We start from the raw sequence: 16,477 nt of genomic DNA, 5'->3' as shown, positions 1-16,477 counted from the left end.
GAATGTTGCTACTCTTTGAGATTCTGCATGGAATCCTGTGACACTTTAGGATTCCAGAACCTTACTATTCTTTGGGGTTCTATATGGAATGTTGCTACTCTTTGGGGTTCTACATGGAATCTTGTCACTCTTTAGGATTCCAGAATCTTGCTATTCTTTGGGGTTCTATATGGAATGTTGCTACTCTTTGAGATTCTGCATGGAATCCTGTGACACTTTAGGATTCCAGAATCTTACTATTTTTGGGGGTTCTATATGGAATGTTGCTACTCTTTGAGATTCTGCATGGAATCTTGTGACACTTTAGGATTCCAGAATCTTACTATTTTTGGGGGTTCTATATGGAATGTTGCTACTCTTTGAGATTCTGCATGGAATCTTGTGACACTTTAGGATTCCAGAATCTTGCTATTCTTTGGGGTTCTACATGGAATGTTGCCACGATTTGGGTTCCTGTCAGGTACTTGTGACCTAGGCTGGCCACTGTTTAGGAAACAGGATACTGGGCTAGATGGTCCATTGGTCTGACCCTGTAGGGCTACTCATGTTCTTATAACAAGGCCTCACAGGATCCAAGGACTTGAGAAGCAGTTGGTGCACACATCCTAGTTTTAGGGCGAGACATTTAGGGGTCTGTATTCGAAGCGATTTAAAGGGGCAAAAACAGCTTTTGGCTGTTTAAGTCGCTTGTTCAGGACCAGCCGGACCTATTCAGTGGTACTTAATTGGATAGTCCTGCTGAAATTGCCCGGTTAGTGCCTAAGCTGGAACCGGCTATTTTGTGGGCATTCCCGGGACGGAGTCAATATTTAAGTGACAACCTATCGTTATGCAGCTCTTCTTAGCTGGTTAAGTGCTGAATATCGCAATTGGTTAAGGGCCCCTCTTTACTCAGCTGCGCTAGTGTTTTTAGTGCATGCTAACCGTGTACATAAGTACATAAGTATTGCCATACTGGGAAAGACCAAAGGTCCATCAAGCCCAACATCCTGTTTCCAACAGTGGCCAATCCAGGTCACAAATAGGCAAGATCCCAAAAAAGTACAAAACATTTTATACTGCTTATCCCAGAAATAGTGGATTTTCCCCAAGTCTATTTAATAACTGTCTATGGACTTTTCCTTTAGGAAGCTGTCCAAACCTTTTTTAAACTCCGCTAAGCTAACCGCCTTTACCACATTCTCTGGCAACGAATTCCAGAGTTTAATTACACGTTGAGTGAAGAAACATTTTCTCTGATTCATTTTAAATTTACTACATTGTAGCTTCATCGCATGCCCCCTAGTCCTAGTATTTTTGGAAAGCGTGAACAGTGTAAACACCCATAGGAATATTATGGGAATCTACACGGTTAATGTGCGCTAAAAATGCTAGCGTGGCTTAGTAAACAGGGTCCTACGTTTTAGCTGGTCACTTATGCCTGGATATTCAATGCCGGAGTCCAGACATGGCCAGGCATAAAGTCATCAGCGGCCAGTAATACACTGACTGCCACCATCTCAATATCTATCCCTTAGAACAGAGATTTGCAACCTTTTTCATCTCACGGCACACTGACAAGGCACTAAAATTGTCAAGGCACACCATGAGTTTTTTTTAAGGATATATATGTCCTCTTCAGCCCCTTCTTACCCTGCCCCTCGAGTTGGTCCCCTCTAACACACACACTTAACTTGAAAAAATAAAATACCCCACTAATCTATAATATCCTATATAATAGAACACACCTCCAACGTTCTGGAACTACGTGTCGTCAATCGAGGAGATGGAGCCTTACAGAGTGCACGAATGCTTCAAGGCTTGAAGGCTTCACTTTCTCACACACACACACACTCACTCTCTGTCTCTCACATACACTCTCTCTCACACATTCTCTCTCTCACACACAGACTCACACACGCACTCTCTCTGACACAAACACACACACTCTGTCTCTCTCTCACTCATTCTCTCTCACATACACACTCCATCTCTCACCCACACACTCTCTCTCTCTCAAACATACCGAGGAAAGGGGGGCATGGAACACGCTGGGGAGGAGAGGGAGGGGGGCATGGAACTCGGAGGGAAGGGGGGGCCAAGAGCTCAGAGGGGAGGAGAGAGAGGGGGAGAGGAGAGAAGAGGGAGGGAGGGAAGGGGGCTGCACCTCGGACGGAAGGAGGGGCCTGGAACTCGGAGGGGAGGAGAGGGAGGGAGGGAGGGAGGGAAGGAGGGGGTCATGGAACTCGGAGCCCCACACACACATACTCACTCTCTGTCTCTCACATACACTCTCTCTTACATACACTCTATCTCTCTCTCTCACACACACACACTCATTTTCACACACACATACACTCTGTCTCTCACGCTCTCTCTCTCTCTGACACAAACACACACACTCTGTCTGTCTCTCACTCATTCTCTCTCTCACTCATACACACACTCCATCTCTCACACACACTTTCTCTCTCTCACACACACACACTCTCTCTCTCTCTCTCTCAAACATACACACTCCGAGGAAAACCTTGCTAGCGCCCGTTTCATTTGTGTCAGAAATGGGCCTGTTTTACTAGTTGTTTCATAAAGGCAAGATAAAAAAATGTAAGAGCTCCTAAGAATTGAGAAAAAAGAAAGAAAGATCCAGCAGTCAGCTGCAGGAGAAAGAAGCCTCAACACCAGCTTTGATGGGCACTTCACTTACCCTGACCCAGAGAAGAAAAACAATTTTTGTCCATCCCCAACACTGGTATTCTGCACATATGTGAAAACTGAGCATTGGCGGATCAGGAAGCAGCTGCTGACTGGCCAGCCGTGCTTAGGAGCTTCTGGGCACTTTCAGGGACTTTAGCCAGTGGGGCTTGGGGTCCCCTAGTAGCCACCACAGCCACTGAGTCCCATGGCACACCAATGTGACATGGCACACTGGTTGAAAATCGCTGCCTTAGAATATATTTTAATTGCTGTCTTATTTGTTCGTCAGAAATAGCTCCGTTTTATGCATGTAGGTTGTTTGCCACATTAGATGGTTATGATCAGCGTTGTGGAATACGAATATTTTAAAAAAATTAAAAAAAATGAAGTACACAGTTACCACAGGTCAACGTAGCAAACAATAATCACAAAATTATACAATCAAAATAGAGTCATGAAAAAAAAAGCATTTTGCATATGAAAATGAAAACCTCTCATAAGCAGCTCAGTATCATTTCAGTATTAAAAATGTCATATTATAACGCCTCTTCCTCCGTGTCTGTGTTTTCCCAACCCTTTCCATCTCCAAATTATCTGATCCTATAGTGCCACGCTCCTCCCCACCCCCACCCCCACCCCCACCCCCACCACTCAATGCATGTTTTTAAGACCCAAGGGTCATTCCACAGGGAAAAGCCACTTTTCTGAAACATTTACAATTCCTTTGGCGTACGATTCCACTTGGGCGCAGTCAGTGAGGGTATCCTGTTCTTAAACATATTCCAAGAAACAGCAAGGAAAACGATCCGCAAACTCCAAGATGGAAAACAGAAAAGCAGATCAGTAGTAGATATAAATAAACTTTATTGATGGTGTAAAGAAATTGCCCGACACGGGCCGTGTTTCGCCCAGAAGGGCTGCGTCAGGGGCAGGGGAAGGAAGACTTCAAAGGAGGTGCCCAGATTTCTACTGACTGCTGCGGACTCTTAGCTTCTCTTAGGCTTGCAATTCATGAAATTGCTGATCAGGATCAGTGCACTGGTACTGAGGCTCTGAAGAATAAGCGAAGGAGCTCGGAGAACGAGAGAGAGCCTTCAAATGAGTGTGAGACACTCCTCATGAGAGAGAGAAGCTCAAAGAGCGTGAGAGGGACAGAGTACTGGGACAGAGCAAAGGTCCATCAAGCCCAGCATCCTGTTTCCAACAGCGGCCAATCCAGGTCACAAATACCTGACAAGATCCCCAAAAAGTACAAAACATTTCATGCTGCTTATCCCAGAAATAAGCAGTGAATTTTCCCCAAGTCCATTTTAATAATGGTCTATGGATTTTTACTTGAGGAAGCTATCCAAACCTTTTTTAAACCCCACAAAGCTAACCGCATTTACCACATTCTCTGGCAATGAATTCCAGAGTGAAGAAAGATTTTCTCCAATTTGTTTTAAATTACTACTTTGTAGCTTCATTGAATACCCCCTAGTCTTGGTATTTTTGGAAAGAGTAAACAGACGCATCACGTCTACCCTTTCCACTCCACTGATTAGTTTATAGACCTCTATCATATCTCCCCTCAGCCGTCTTTTCTCCAAGCTGAAGAGCCCCAGCCACTTTAGCCTTTCCTCATAGGGAAGTCATCCCATCCCCTTTACCATTTTCGTTGCCCTTCTTTGCACCTTTTCTAATTCCACTATGATGCGGTGACCAGAATTGAATACAATATTCGAGGTGCGGTCGCACCATGAAGCAATACAAAGGCATTATAACTCTTTCTCCATTCCTTTCCTAATAACACCTTCAAATGAGTGTCACACACTCCTCATAAGTGAGAGATTGGGCTCAAAGATTGTGAGAGTAGGAGAGCCTTCAAATGAGTGACACACTCCTAATGAGTGTGAGAATAAAGATGAATGTGATACGTTCCTAATGAGTGAGATTTGGCATCTCTGATAATCATATTTTGTCTTCCGGCACCAGCTCTGCAGGAGTAGAAGCATATTGTGATAGAAGTTTCAGCATTGGGCTGCCTTGACCTCACACTCTGATAGGCTCTACAGCATGGAGGGCCACACCGTTGCCTCTTGTATGGTTTTCCACGGTAAAGGAAATCTCAAGCAGGAGGCCAGCACAGAGATATGAAGGAGGCCGATGGGTGAATTTGAGCAGCAGCGATAGGGGGCGGTGGTGGGGGGCATAGTGGGGTTGGGAGAGATTCCCCTGACACCCATTGCCTACGTAAATTCAACCCTGGGGAGACCTGTTGTTAGCAACGCCCTTCTGCATTTAATGCAAAATGTAGTTCCTCCATTTAAGGATATCCCCCAGCCAGTTGGATTTTCAAGATATCTACAATAAATAGGCAACAGATAAATTAGCATATGCTTGGTCTCTCCACTGGTTTCGTTTATTTCGTTTATTTGTGTCTTTCGATACAATACAGCAAAGCAGTGTACAAAGACACAGTGAACAGAGAGGAAGGGTTAAATGTTGAAGTCCAAGAGAAACCAAGCAGCATGAGGATTCCTCTCATGCATATCCTTTCTGGAGATCCTGGAATGTCGGCAGGCTTGGGATCCCCAGGACAGGTTTGGGAAGCCCATAGTTTAATGCTATATCTTGGGGAGCACTGCAGCGCAGACACAGTTTAAAATTTACTTGACTGAAATCTCTCTTCAGCAGCGGAAGAATAGGAGCTGGATGTCAATGAATGTTACAGAGTAGATTCCAGGCAGGGGAGTGATCCAGAGACAATTCCAAAATGAATATCCTATATAATAATTCTCACCTTCAACGTTCTGACTTGCTGCCTGGGACCGTGGCTCATTCCGAGTTGGTCTGCTAGGCTCCATAGATCAGGCTGACATCACCATAGCCATTATGATGTCAACTTCAGAACCCGGGAAAAAAAACTTGCCTCACTGCTGATCGATGTCCAGAGGAGGGTCGCTGGACATGGGTGGCTGGAGGGGGGGGCAGGGGAGAGAGGAGGGTCGCAGGACATGGGTGGCTGCAGGGGAGGCAGGGGGTCACTGGACATGGGTGGCAGGGGAGAGAGGAGGTTCACTGGACATAGGTGGCTGCAGTGAGCACAGGTGGAGAGGAGGGTCGCAGGACATGGGTGGCTGCAGGGGAGGCAGGGGGTCGCTGGACATGGGTGGCTGCAGGTGGGCAGGGGAGAGAGGAGGGTCGCTGGACATGGGTGGCAGGGGAGAGAGGAGGTTCACTGGACATAGGTGGCTGCAGTGAGCACAGGTGGAGAGGAGGGTCGCTGGACATGGGTGGCTGGAGGGGGGGCAGGGGAGAGAGGAGGGTCGCAGGACATGGGTGGCTGCAAGGGAGGCAGGGGGTCGCTGGACATGGGTGGCTGCAGGTGGGCAGGGGAGAGAGGAGGGTCGCTGGACATGGGTGGCAGGGGAGGATCACTGGACATAGGTGGCTGCAGTGAGCACAGGTGGAGAGGAGGGTCGCTGGACATGGGTGGCTTCAGGGGGGCAGGGGAGAGAGGAGGGTCGCAGGACATGGGTGGCTGCAGGGGGGCATGGGGTTGCTGGACATGGGTGGCTGGAGGGGGGCAGGGGAGAGAGGAGGCTCGCTGGACATGGGTGGCTGGAGGGGAGGCAGGGGAGAGAGGAGGTTCACTGGACATAGGTGGCTGCAGTGGGCGCAGGGGGAGAGGAGGGTCGCTGGACATGGGTGGCTGCAGGGGAGCCGAGGAAAACCTTGCTAGCACCCGTTTCATTTGTGTCAGAAACGGGCCTTTTTTACTAGTAAATAAATAAAAGAAATAATCTGAAAATCTGCAGCTCCAGTGGCGATCCATTCAAGGTGTGTGTGTATGTTGCATACGCACTCCAGGGCCGTCGAGAAGTGGGGCAGGGAGGGCAAAATTCCCCTGGGCCTGACCTCCAAGCGTCCTCTCCTCGGCAGTGTTCCTGCAAGCTATTGGCAGCATCAAAAAAGAAAGCAACCTGCCTCCAGCTGACCTCGGACGTCTCCCCTCTGCTTTGTCCGGCTTCCTCTGACACAACTTCCTGTGTCCGCACAGGCGGGACACACAGCAGAGGAAACATGTCGGAGGACAGCCAGAGGTAAGTTATTTCTTTGTTGATGCTGCCTGCAGCCGGATCGCTGCCAAGGGGAGGAGGGAAAGAAAAGAAATATTGAACCAGGCGGGGTGCGGTAGTAGCAGCGGCAGGTGGTGAAGGAGTCAGCGGTGGGCAGGTGGCAGCAGCAATGGTAGGGTGCATTTTTTGCCCCGGACCCAGGGGCCACGATGCACCCTCTGCCAGACAGTTGATCTACATTCACCTTTCTGTCCCCCCACCCCCATGCTTTAAAATCACCTTCACTTGCAGCCTGCACCAGGACTTTCTCTTTGAACCATCCCGCCCCTTCTGATGCAACTTCCTTTTTTGTGAAGGGTGAGAAAGTCCCAGTGTGTCAGTTGCCCAGGTGAAGAGTGAAGACAGGAGCAGAGGTGATTTTAAGGTATAGAGGAATGAGGGGGGGCAGGAGCAGTGGTGTAGCCAAGGGTGGGCCTGGGTGGGCCACGGCCCACTCTCTTAGGGTTCAGGCCAACCCAACAGTAGCACACGTTTAGTGGTATCTGGTGGGGATCCCAAGCTCCACCAGCTGAAGACTTCCCCCTGATGGTAACGAAAACGCTACTCTCCATGATACCGGCACCTGCGCATGCTCAGTTTTCAGGGCATGTCTGCTGCAGACTTCCAAGGTGGAAAGAAGCGTTTTCCTGCCAGCTGAGATATTTTTTGGTGGATGAAGGGGAGGGGGAACACTTGGTTCCCACCCACTTCTTGCCTAGGCCCACCCAAAATCTGTTGTCTGGCTACGCCCAGGGGGCAGGAGATACACCTCCTGTTAAACTTTTCTGGCTACGCCACTGTGCAGTTACCCAGAGTTTGGAAACGACAGGGTTGGTATTCAAAGCCGTTTAACCAAGCAAATCATGCTGACTGGACCAAGCGGCACATACCCAATATTGCCTCTGAATATCCATGCAGACCCACTATGGCAACATCCAGTTAGTGCCAGGGCAGTCAGGGGCAAAACTGGGTCTGATATTCAATGGGGTAGATTTGTCTAAACCCAAGAATTATAGACCAGAGGTAAGCATACCATCGTTTGCTAAACTTATTGAATTTGTGGTGAATACTCAACTTTGTGATTACTTGAGTAGATTTGATGTTCTTCACATAGTAACATAGTAAATGACGGCAGATAAAGACCTGTACGGTCCATCCAGTCTGCCCAACAAGATAAACTCATTTTACATGGTATGTGATACTTTAGATCCGGGTTTGATTTGTCCTTGCCATTCTCAGGGCATAGACTGTAAAAGTCTGCCCAGCACTGTTCTTATACGAAAAGTTCTGAAGATTCTGGAATCCTAAAGAGTTACAAGATTCTGGAATCCCAGCTAGTAGCAACATTCCATGTAGAACCCCAAAAAGTAACATAGTAACATAGTAAATGACAGCAGATAAAGACCTGAATGGTCCATCCAGTCTGCCCAAGATAAACTCATTTTACATGGTATGTGATACTTTATATGTAGACCTGAGTTTGATTTGTCCTTGCCTTTCTCAGGGCACAGACTGTAGAAGTCCGCCCAGCACTGTTCTTGTACTAAGTTCTGAAGCTAACATCGAAGCTCCTTAAAATTTACACTCCAGCCCATCCCTATCTATTCAGTCACAATCAGGGCGTAGACTGTAGAAGTCTGCCCAGCTCCCTTCGCCACCCAATGTTCGCTAAGATTCCATAGATCCTTCTAAACAGGATTCCTTTGTGTTTATCCCACCCATGTTTGAATTCCATTACCATTTTCATCTCCACCACCTCCCGCGGGAGGGCATTTCACATATCCACCACCCTCTCTGTGAAAAAATACTTCCTGACATTAGTCCTGAGTCTGCCCCCCTTCCACCTCAATTCATGTCCTCTAGTTCTATCGCCTTCCCGTCTCCAGAAAAGGTTCGTTTGCGGATTAATACCTTTCAAATATTTGAACGTCTATCTCGTATCCTTTCCTCCAAGGTATACGTGTTCATGTCAGCAAGTCTCTCCTCGTACAGTTTGCAACACAAATCCCATACCATTTTCGTAGCTTTTCTTTGCACCACTTCCAGTCTTTTTACATCTTTAGCAAGATACAGCTTCCAAAACTGAACACAATACTCCAAGTGCTTTAGACGTTTCACAGTACCGAAACTTTGCAGCTGAAAATGGTGACAGAAATTAGGCTGACTCTTGATAAGGGAAAGCAAATGATTCTGTTACAATTTGATATTTCAACCACCTTTGATGAGGCGAATCATGATCAATTGCTGAGAAGGCTTAGATTGGCGTGAACGGGACAGAATTAAAATGATTTAGTGAGTTTTGGCAGAGTAAGAAAGGACTCTTAAGTTACTCGCACAGTAGAATGCAGATTGCGGAGTCCCCCAGGGGTCACTGTTATCACCCTCTCGGTTTAATATCTACTGGAGTACAATGGAAACTGTACTGCCTACTTTGGGAGTAATGTTCTCTTCATATGCTGATGATATTTTTCTCTTACGTGAAGCTCGGGAAAAGTCTGAAGTCACTATGATATTTTTGAAGGAAATCGTTATTAAGACCGATAATTGAGCCAAGGTTCGTTTTTTTAAAACTGAATAGACTAAAGACTAGGGTTGTCTGGTTTGGAGATTATGAGACGTTGCCAGCGAAGAGTTTGGAATTGGGAACAGGTGAGATAGTAGTGATTGAAGGTCGTTCAAAAGTGTTGGGAGTTATCATCGATTCAGGTTTAACTTTTGAATTACAAGTGAAGACCTTATAAAAAAAAGTTTGTTTCTGATTACGGCAGTGAAGAGTGATTTGCTCTAAGCTCCACCCAAATCATTTTAGAACAGTGACTCTGGCAGTTTTGATTACTGCAACTGCTCTCTGGGGGGGTCTTGCTACAAAGTATTTGGAGCAAAGATTTATTTAGATTTTGCTCACACCTTTTTCAGTAGTAGCTCAAGGTGAGTTACATTCAGGTACTCAGGATATTTCTCAGTCCAAGGAGGGCTCACAATCTAAGTTTGTACCTGAGGCAATGTGCCCAAGATCACAAGGAGCAGCAGTGGGATTTGAACCAGCCACCTCTGGATTGCAAGACCAGTGCTCTAACCACTAGGCCACTCTTCCATTCTTGCAGAATACAGCTACAAGATTTATGGTTTGGGAAAGTATGCAAGAGCATCCCCCTTAATAAGGGAGCTACACTGGCTTCCTGTGTACTTAGGATTACAATTTAAGCTAGTTTGTATGATGTATTTTTTTTAATTGTAATTCTCCTGAATGAAGGAATTCTTGTTTGTAATCTGCTTAGAATCTTTTTTTTTAACTTAGCAGAACCACATAGTATAGGGCAATGCCTGAATAAGTTACCTGGAGAGTAGGACCATATATAAAGGGAATGGGACTTGATATACTGCCTTTATCTGGGTTTTTTGTTTTTTGCAACTACATTCAAAGGGTTTACATAGAATATACAGGTACATATTTGTACCTGGGGCAATGGAGGGTTAAGTGATTTACCCAGAGTCACACAAGGAGCTGCAGTGGGAATTGAATCCAGTTCCCCAGGATCAAGGGCCACTGTGCTAACCACTAGGCTACTCCTCCACTAGCAACATTCCGTCTAGAATCTCAAATAGTAACAACAGAATCTCAAACAGTAGCCAACATTCCATGCAATATCTCAAACAGTAGCAACATTCCATTTAGAATCTTAGATAGTAGCAACATTCCATTTAGAATCTGAAATAGGGAAAGGGAAATGGGACTTGATATACTGCCTTTCTGTGGTCTTTGCAACTACATTCAAAGCAGTTTACAATGGAGGATTAAATGACTTGCCCAGAGTCACAAGGAGATGCAGTAAGAATCAAACCCAGTTCCCCAGGATCAACGGCCGCTGTGCTAACCACTAGGCTACTCCTCCACTAGCAACATTCCATGTAGAATCTTGGGAAATGGGACGATACACTGCCTTTTTACATAGTATTTACAGGTATTTATTTGTACCTGGGGCAATGGAGGGCTAAGTGACTTGCGACTAGGCTACTCCTCCAAACTATGCCTGGACAGTTACTGGGTGTCACCCTGAATATTGGCGGTATCTGGCTAATATCTGGGCCCCACCAAACACCCAGATAAGGGCTGGCACTGAATACGCAACTGTAATATGGCAGTCATTGTTTCAAATATTAACCACAGCAGGCTCAATATGACTTGGTGCATTTATAAAGACTTGAAATGTTAGAATAGAGTGACAGGGGACAGCTGGATTTCACAGCAAAAGAATAGTTTCACGCTCCACAAAGGAGCTGCACAGAACTTCCTCTAGTGACATCTAAGGGCATTCCCAGAGATCAGGGGCAAGATGTGTTTGATGGTTTCAACGGACACAGTGCAAAGGTCCTCCTACCGAGTGTCACAACCCAGGAATAATGTCACCAGGCTGGATCACTCCTAAAACCAGAGAGTGTCACAACTGAGGAATAATGTCACCAAGGCTGGATCACTCTTGGAACCAAGGAGTGTCACAACTGAGGAATAATGTCACCAGACTGGATCACTCCTGGAACCAAGGAGTGTCATAACTGAGGAATAATGTCACCAGACTGGATCACTCCTAAAACCAGAGAGTGTCACAACTGAGGAATAATGTCACCAAGGCTGGATCACTCCTGGAACCAAGGAGTGTCACAACTGAGGAATAATGTCACCAGACTGGATCACTCCTAGAAACAGAGAATGTCACAACTGAGAAGTAATGTCACCAGGCTGGATCACTCCTAAAACCAGAGAGTGTCACAACTGAGGAATAATGTCACCAGACTGGATCACTCCTAGAACCAGAGAGTGCACAACTGAGGAATAATGTCACCAAGGCTGGATCACTCCTGGAACCAAGGAGTGTCACAACTGAGGAATAATGTCACCAGACTGGATCACTCCTAAAACCTGAGAGTGTCACAACTGAGGAATAATGTCACCAAGGCTGGATCACTCCTGGAACCAAGGAGTGTCATAACTGAGGAATAATGTCACCCCAGAGAATATCACAACCAACCTAGGAATAATGTCACCAAGCAGGACCAATCTTGAGCACGGAAAATGTTGCAACCCAGGACTAATGTACCTCAGGCAGGACTACGCCTGACCCCAGTGAACATCACAGCCTGGGAATACTGTGCACCTGACAGAATCTTCACTTCCATTTCATTCTCATTGTGCTTGTAGTGTACAAGAGAATTTGTGAAAAACGTACACAGAATAGAAAACCTGTCCTCCTTATCTCCATGCTAAGGAACCCTGGATACTGCAGTATCTGATTTGTCAGCAAAACAAACCTATGAAGAATCAGAGTGAGACAGAAAACTTTTATACCTGCTACAACAAAAAAATATATATATTCTACAATGCCAGACAGAACCGTAGAAAGAAGGGAGGCTGTAATCATAAGGACCTCTGTGTAGCCATCAACACGGCAGCCAGCAAAATTTGATTGTATCCTAGCACTGGGCATACATCCGTGCTTCACCTGTGAGAGTGTAGTGCTAGGAAGGGATGCATAAAACCAGTCTTCCTTGATGGTAATCAATAGAAATAGAATAAAATAAAACATGGAAAAGAAAATAAGATGATACCTTTTTTATTGGACTAACTTAAAACATTTCTTGATTAGCTTTCGAAGGTTGCCCTTCTTGGTCAGATCAGAAATAAGCAAATGTTGATAGATGACAGTATATATAAGTGAAACATCAAAGCATTTCAGTGACAGTGTAACAGGATGAGGGTGGGTTAGGTGAGGGACAGGGAGAGCTGGGTGGTGATAAGAGGGTGACAAAGCAGTAGAATTTTATGGTTTATAATGGGCTAGAAACCCCAGATCTTTGTTAAATCCTGCCTGGTGGGTGTCTTACCTTCCTGTATTGTTTTAAAGTTCCCTTTTAGTATTCTCACCAGAAAATCACTGGTACAGTGTTCTGGTTTTGTAAAGTGCTGCCCCACAGAGGTGACATCCTGATTGGATCTGGCATTTTTCATATGATGTCTATGTAAATTAAATCTCTTCTTTAGCATCTGGTTTGTTTTGATTTTATTCTATTTCTATTGATTACCTTAAAAAGCGGACTAGCACGGCTACCACATCTCTCTACTCAAGATGGAAGTCTTCCTTGAGAATCTGGATCATTTGCAGATCTTGCAGTAAACAGAATAAGATGCTTAATGTATACTGAAAGAAACCAGATTTTATGGTGGATGGAACCATTTCTGTCGGATTATGTGCAAATAAAAATACAATCCCATGTTTGCACCAGTCTCCAAAACTTTTCCAAATCACTGCCTTCAATGAGTTGCAACAAGTTAGAGCCTCTGCTAAAATGGTTATACTTCCTCTTCCTGGGCAATATAAATATTTAACGTTACTGAAAGCGTTTGAAATCTACGCTCCATATAGGCATCACATTGATATATGTAAAGCATAAATACAGCAGATAGAGCTGAAAAACAGATCTCCCATCAGAACCCCAAGCAGGCATAATACTAATACACGTGTGTACGAACACAGCACAGACAGCTGGAGAGCAAATCTTTGCATCACACATGCACATAAAGCATGAATAAAGCACTGACAGCTGAAAAGGATATTCAAAGTACAACTATTAGAACAGCTGTGTCCTTACAATTGTTTCACACACACTCTCTCTCTCTCACACACACACACAGTCAGTGTCTTTCTCTCTCTTACTCTCACACACTGTCTCTCACACAGTCTCACACTGTATCACATTCACTCTCTATGTGTCACACAGTCACTCTCAAACACTCTCTCGATCTCATACACTCTCTCGGTCTCACAGTATCGCACACATACTCTCACACTCTATCTATCCCACACACTCTCTCTCTCTCTCACAGACACACTCGCACCCACACTCACTCTCTCTCTGTCACACACACACACTCACACATTCACTCTCTCTCTCACAAAGTCACTCTCACACACACTCTCTCAAACATACACACTCCGAGGAAACCCTTGCTAGCGCCCGTTTCATTTGTGTCAGAAACGGGCCTTTTTTGTACTAGTTTTTAATATATTGTATATCTACATAACAGAATATTTTAAAAAGGGGAAGGAAACAGTTATTGTAAGAAACTGACAAGTTTACAGGGTAATCTCCTTGTGGCTGAATGACTCCCTGGCTTAATCTCACGTTTGGTACCCAGTTCAGTGCACATCCACCTCCCAAGGGAACCCCCCCCCCCCCCCCAACCGTTTAAAATGACCCCGAACGTCTCTGAGAGTCAGGGCAAAATCGAGTAGTGACAGGACAAAGGTTTAAGATTATTTCGAGGTTCCGATGCCAAGAAACTTTATCTGTGCACATAACTACTGGTTAACTATTAATCCACAGTGGCACAGTTTGCTATTTAGGGCCAAAATTCTCAACATTTTCTTTGCCCCTGGGAATAAGTCGCCTGTACAGGATACAAGAGAAGCATCCCAAGGCCCTGCAAGCAAGTCGCTTATTCTGTGCCAGGGAGTGCCTCTGCAAAAAAAACAAAGAAACAAAAAACCCCAGCTTGTCATTCAGATCCAGTAGATCCAGTTCCACCATGAATTAGCCCTCAGTGGTGTAGCTTTATAAATCTGTCCTCAACAGACTCACTACCACTTGTCCTGCTAACATCCCATCCTAAGACTCAGATATAAGTACATAAGTAATGCCACACTGGGAAAAGACCAAGGGTCCTTCGAGCCCAGCATCCTGTCCACGACAGCGGCCAATCCAGGCCAAGGACACCTGGCAAGCTTCCCAAACGTACAAACATTCTATACATGTTATTCCTGGAATTGTGGATCTTTCCCAAGTCCATTTAGTAGTGGTTTATGGACTTGTCCTTTAGGAAACCGTCTAACCCGTTTTTAAACTCTGCCAAGCTAACCGCCTTTACCACGTTCTCCGGCAACGAATTCCAGAGTTTAATTACGCGTTGGGTGAAGAAAACGTTTCTCCAATTTGTTTTAAATTTACTACACTGTAGTTTCATCGCATGCCCCCTAGTCCTAGTATTTTAGGAAAGCGTGAACAGACGCTTCACATCCACCTGTTCCACTCCACTCATTATTTTATATACCTCTATCATGTCTCCCCTCAGCCATCTCTTCTCCAAGCTGAAAAGCCCTAGCCTCCTTAGTCTTTCTTCAACTAGTGCTCTGGGGGGGGGGGGGGGGGGGGGGAGGAGGGGCTACATTTGATCAGTATCCCCGAAGAATATGCCGAGGATAAATTTACCTATATTGAAGACTCGGAGATGCAGACTTATATCTCATGCATATTTACTGGCTGTAGGGTCCCTGAGACAGCTCGGAAGCCTTGCACTAGAGAGTGCACTGCTAGAGACCCCTGTGGCTTGAGCCAGAGACACTGAGCCAAGGTCACACAGCACATCTGTCTCCCGAAAACGAGGTTAAGGAATGGGAGTCAGACATTTGTAACCTTATTACTTCCCAGGTACGGTTACAGACTGCATCTGGACTTTGTCATATTACACTCAAAGAGGTTTTTTTTTGTCTTCCCTGGCAGAGGCAGTCCCTCCCCCACCCGGGCTCTTCTAAGCAGTGAACTTTGGATCTGTCCCAAAGAGACTCGCCCATATCTGCTTTAAACACAATTTTCTGAATTCTGATAAGGGGGACACTGACTTATTATCAAGGTTGCAAACGTTTCTGCACCGCAGGACTACGTCCAGGCAGTAACCAGAGAGGTTTCCAGTGGAAATCCAGGCACTTTTCATAGTCCCAAAACAGGATCCTTCCTTCCCCTGCAGTCTCCACCACCTAAAATTAAAGAGGGGGGCAAATCCTGGCTGCCCGAGTCCCTAATATCCTTAATACATTAGCAATGCTCAATAATTCACAGAAAAGAAAAACTTGCTATTAGCTATTATCACTGCCGTGCTCACTATGCCAGCTACACTCCCCGGGGCTCTGTCACTTGCAGTTTGCCCTGAATTGCACAGTGTGTTTGCAGTTCCCATGACTGAACCTAAACTCCAGCCACTGAGGAGCTAAACCAGCCCCAAAGCGAGCACACAGAGCAGCCTTGCAAAGGGACAGACCTGAGATGCCTCCTCCGATCACCACCACGTCCTGTTTGGTGCCCATGATCTTTGCTTTCCTGCTGCTGTTGCCTGCTGCTGGATCAGGCGGGGAGCTGGCAGAGGAATGATGAAGCTGGCCAGGGACTCCCTCAGTGACAGCCAGAGGGGAAGGGCAGCAGCTCCTGCTCACAGCACGTCAGCTGGGTGGCCATCTTGTGCTGGGCAAAAGGAGGGAATGGGAGGGGTTTTGAACCTACGTGTCAGTGCATGGGGGTATTTCTGCTCCAGTTTCATTTTACAACCTGGAGAAAGGGACTGGGAGCCATAAAATAAAACAGAGATTTATGCTCATTTATTGATTAGGATTTATTTACAGCCTTTTTGAAGGAATTCACTCAGGGGTCCTTTTACTAAGGTGCGCTGAAGAATTGTCTGTGGTAGTGTAGACACGTGTTTTTATTTATTTATTTAATTTTATTTGTTACATTTGTGTCCCACATTTTCCCACCTATTTGTAGGCTCAATGTGGCTTACATAGTACCGGAGAGGCGTTTGCAGACTCCTGTGTAAACAAATTAATACAAAGTGATATTGTGGTAAGATAAAGTATTTTTTATTGTTAACCACATTG

General features: G+C 45.7%; 1 protein-coding gene across 1 annotated transcript in view; it reads right to left on the bottom strand.

The window, feature by feature from the left end:
• The window catches only part of LOC115458927 (amine oxidase [flavin-containing] A-like), a 109,483-nt gene extending 93,420 nt beyond the window's left edge, over positions 1-16,063 (bottom strand). Inside the window, exon 1 of the mRNA XM_030188783.1 lies at positions 15,865-16,063. Within this exon, the coding sequence (XP_030044643.1) occupies positions 15,865-15,910 (46 nt within the window). The 5' untranslated portion in view covers positions 15,911-16,063. The remainder of the gene's footprint in view (positions 1-15,864) is intronic.
• Between the last annotated feature and the right edge of the window lie 414 nt (positions 16,064-16,477).

Source organism: Microcaecilia unicolor, unplaced genomic scaffold (assembly GCF_901765095.1).
Source record: "Microcaecilia unicolor unplaced genomic scaffold, aMicUni1.1, whole genome shotgun sequence".
Lineage (NCBI taxonomy): Eukaryota > Metazoa > Chordata > Amphibia > Gymnophiona > Siphonopidae > Microcaecilia > Microcaecilia unicolor.
Note: the sequence above shows the minus strand (reverse complement) of the source record. Positions and strands in the feature narration are given on the sequence as shown.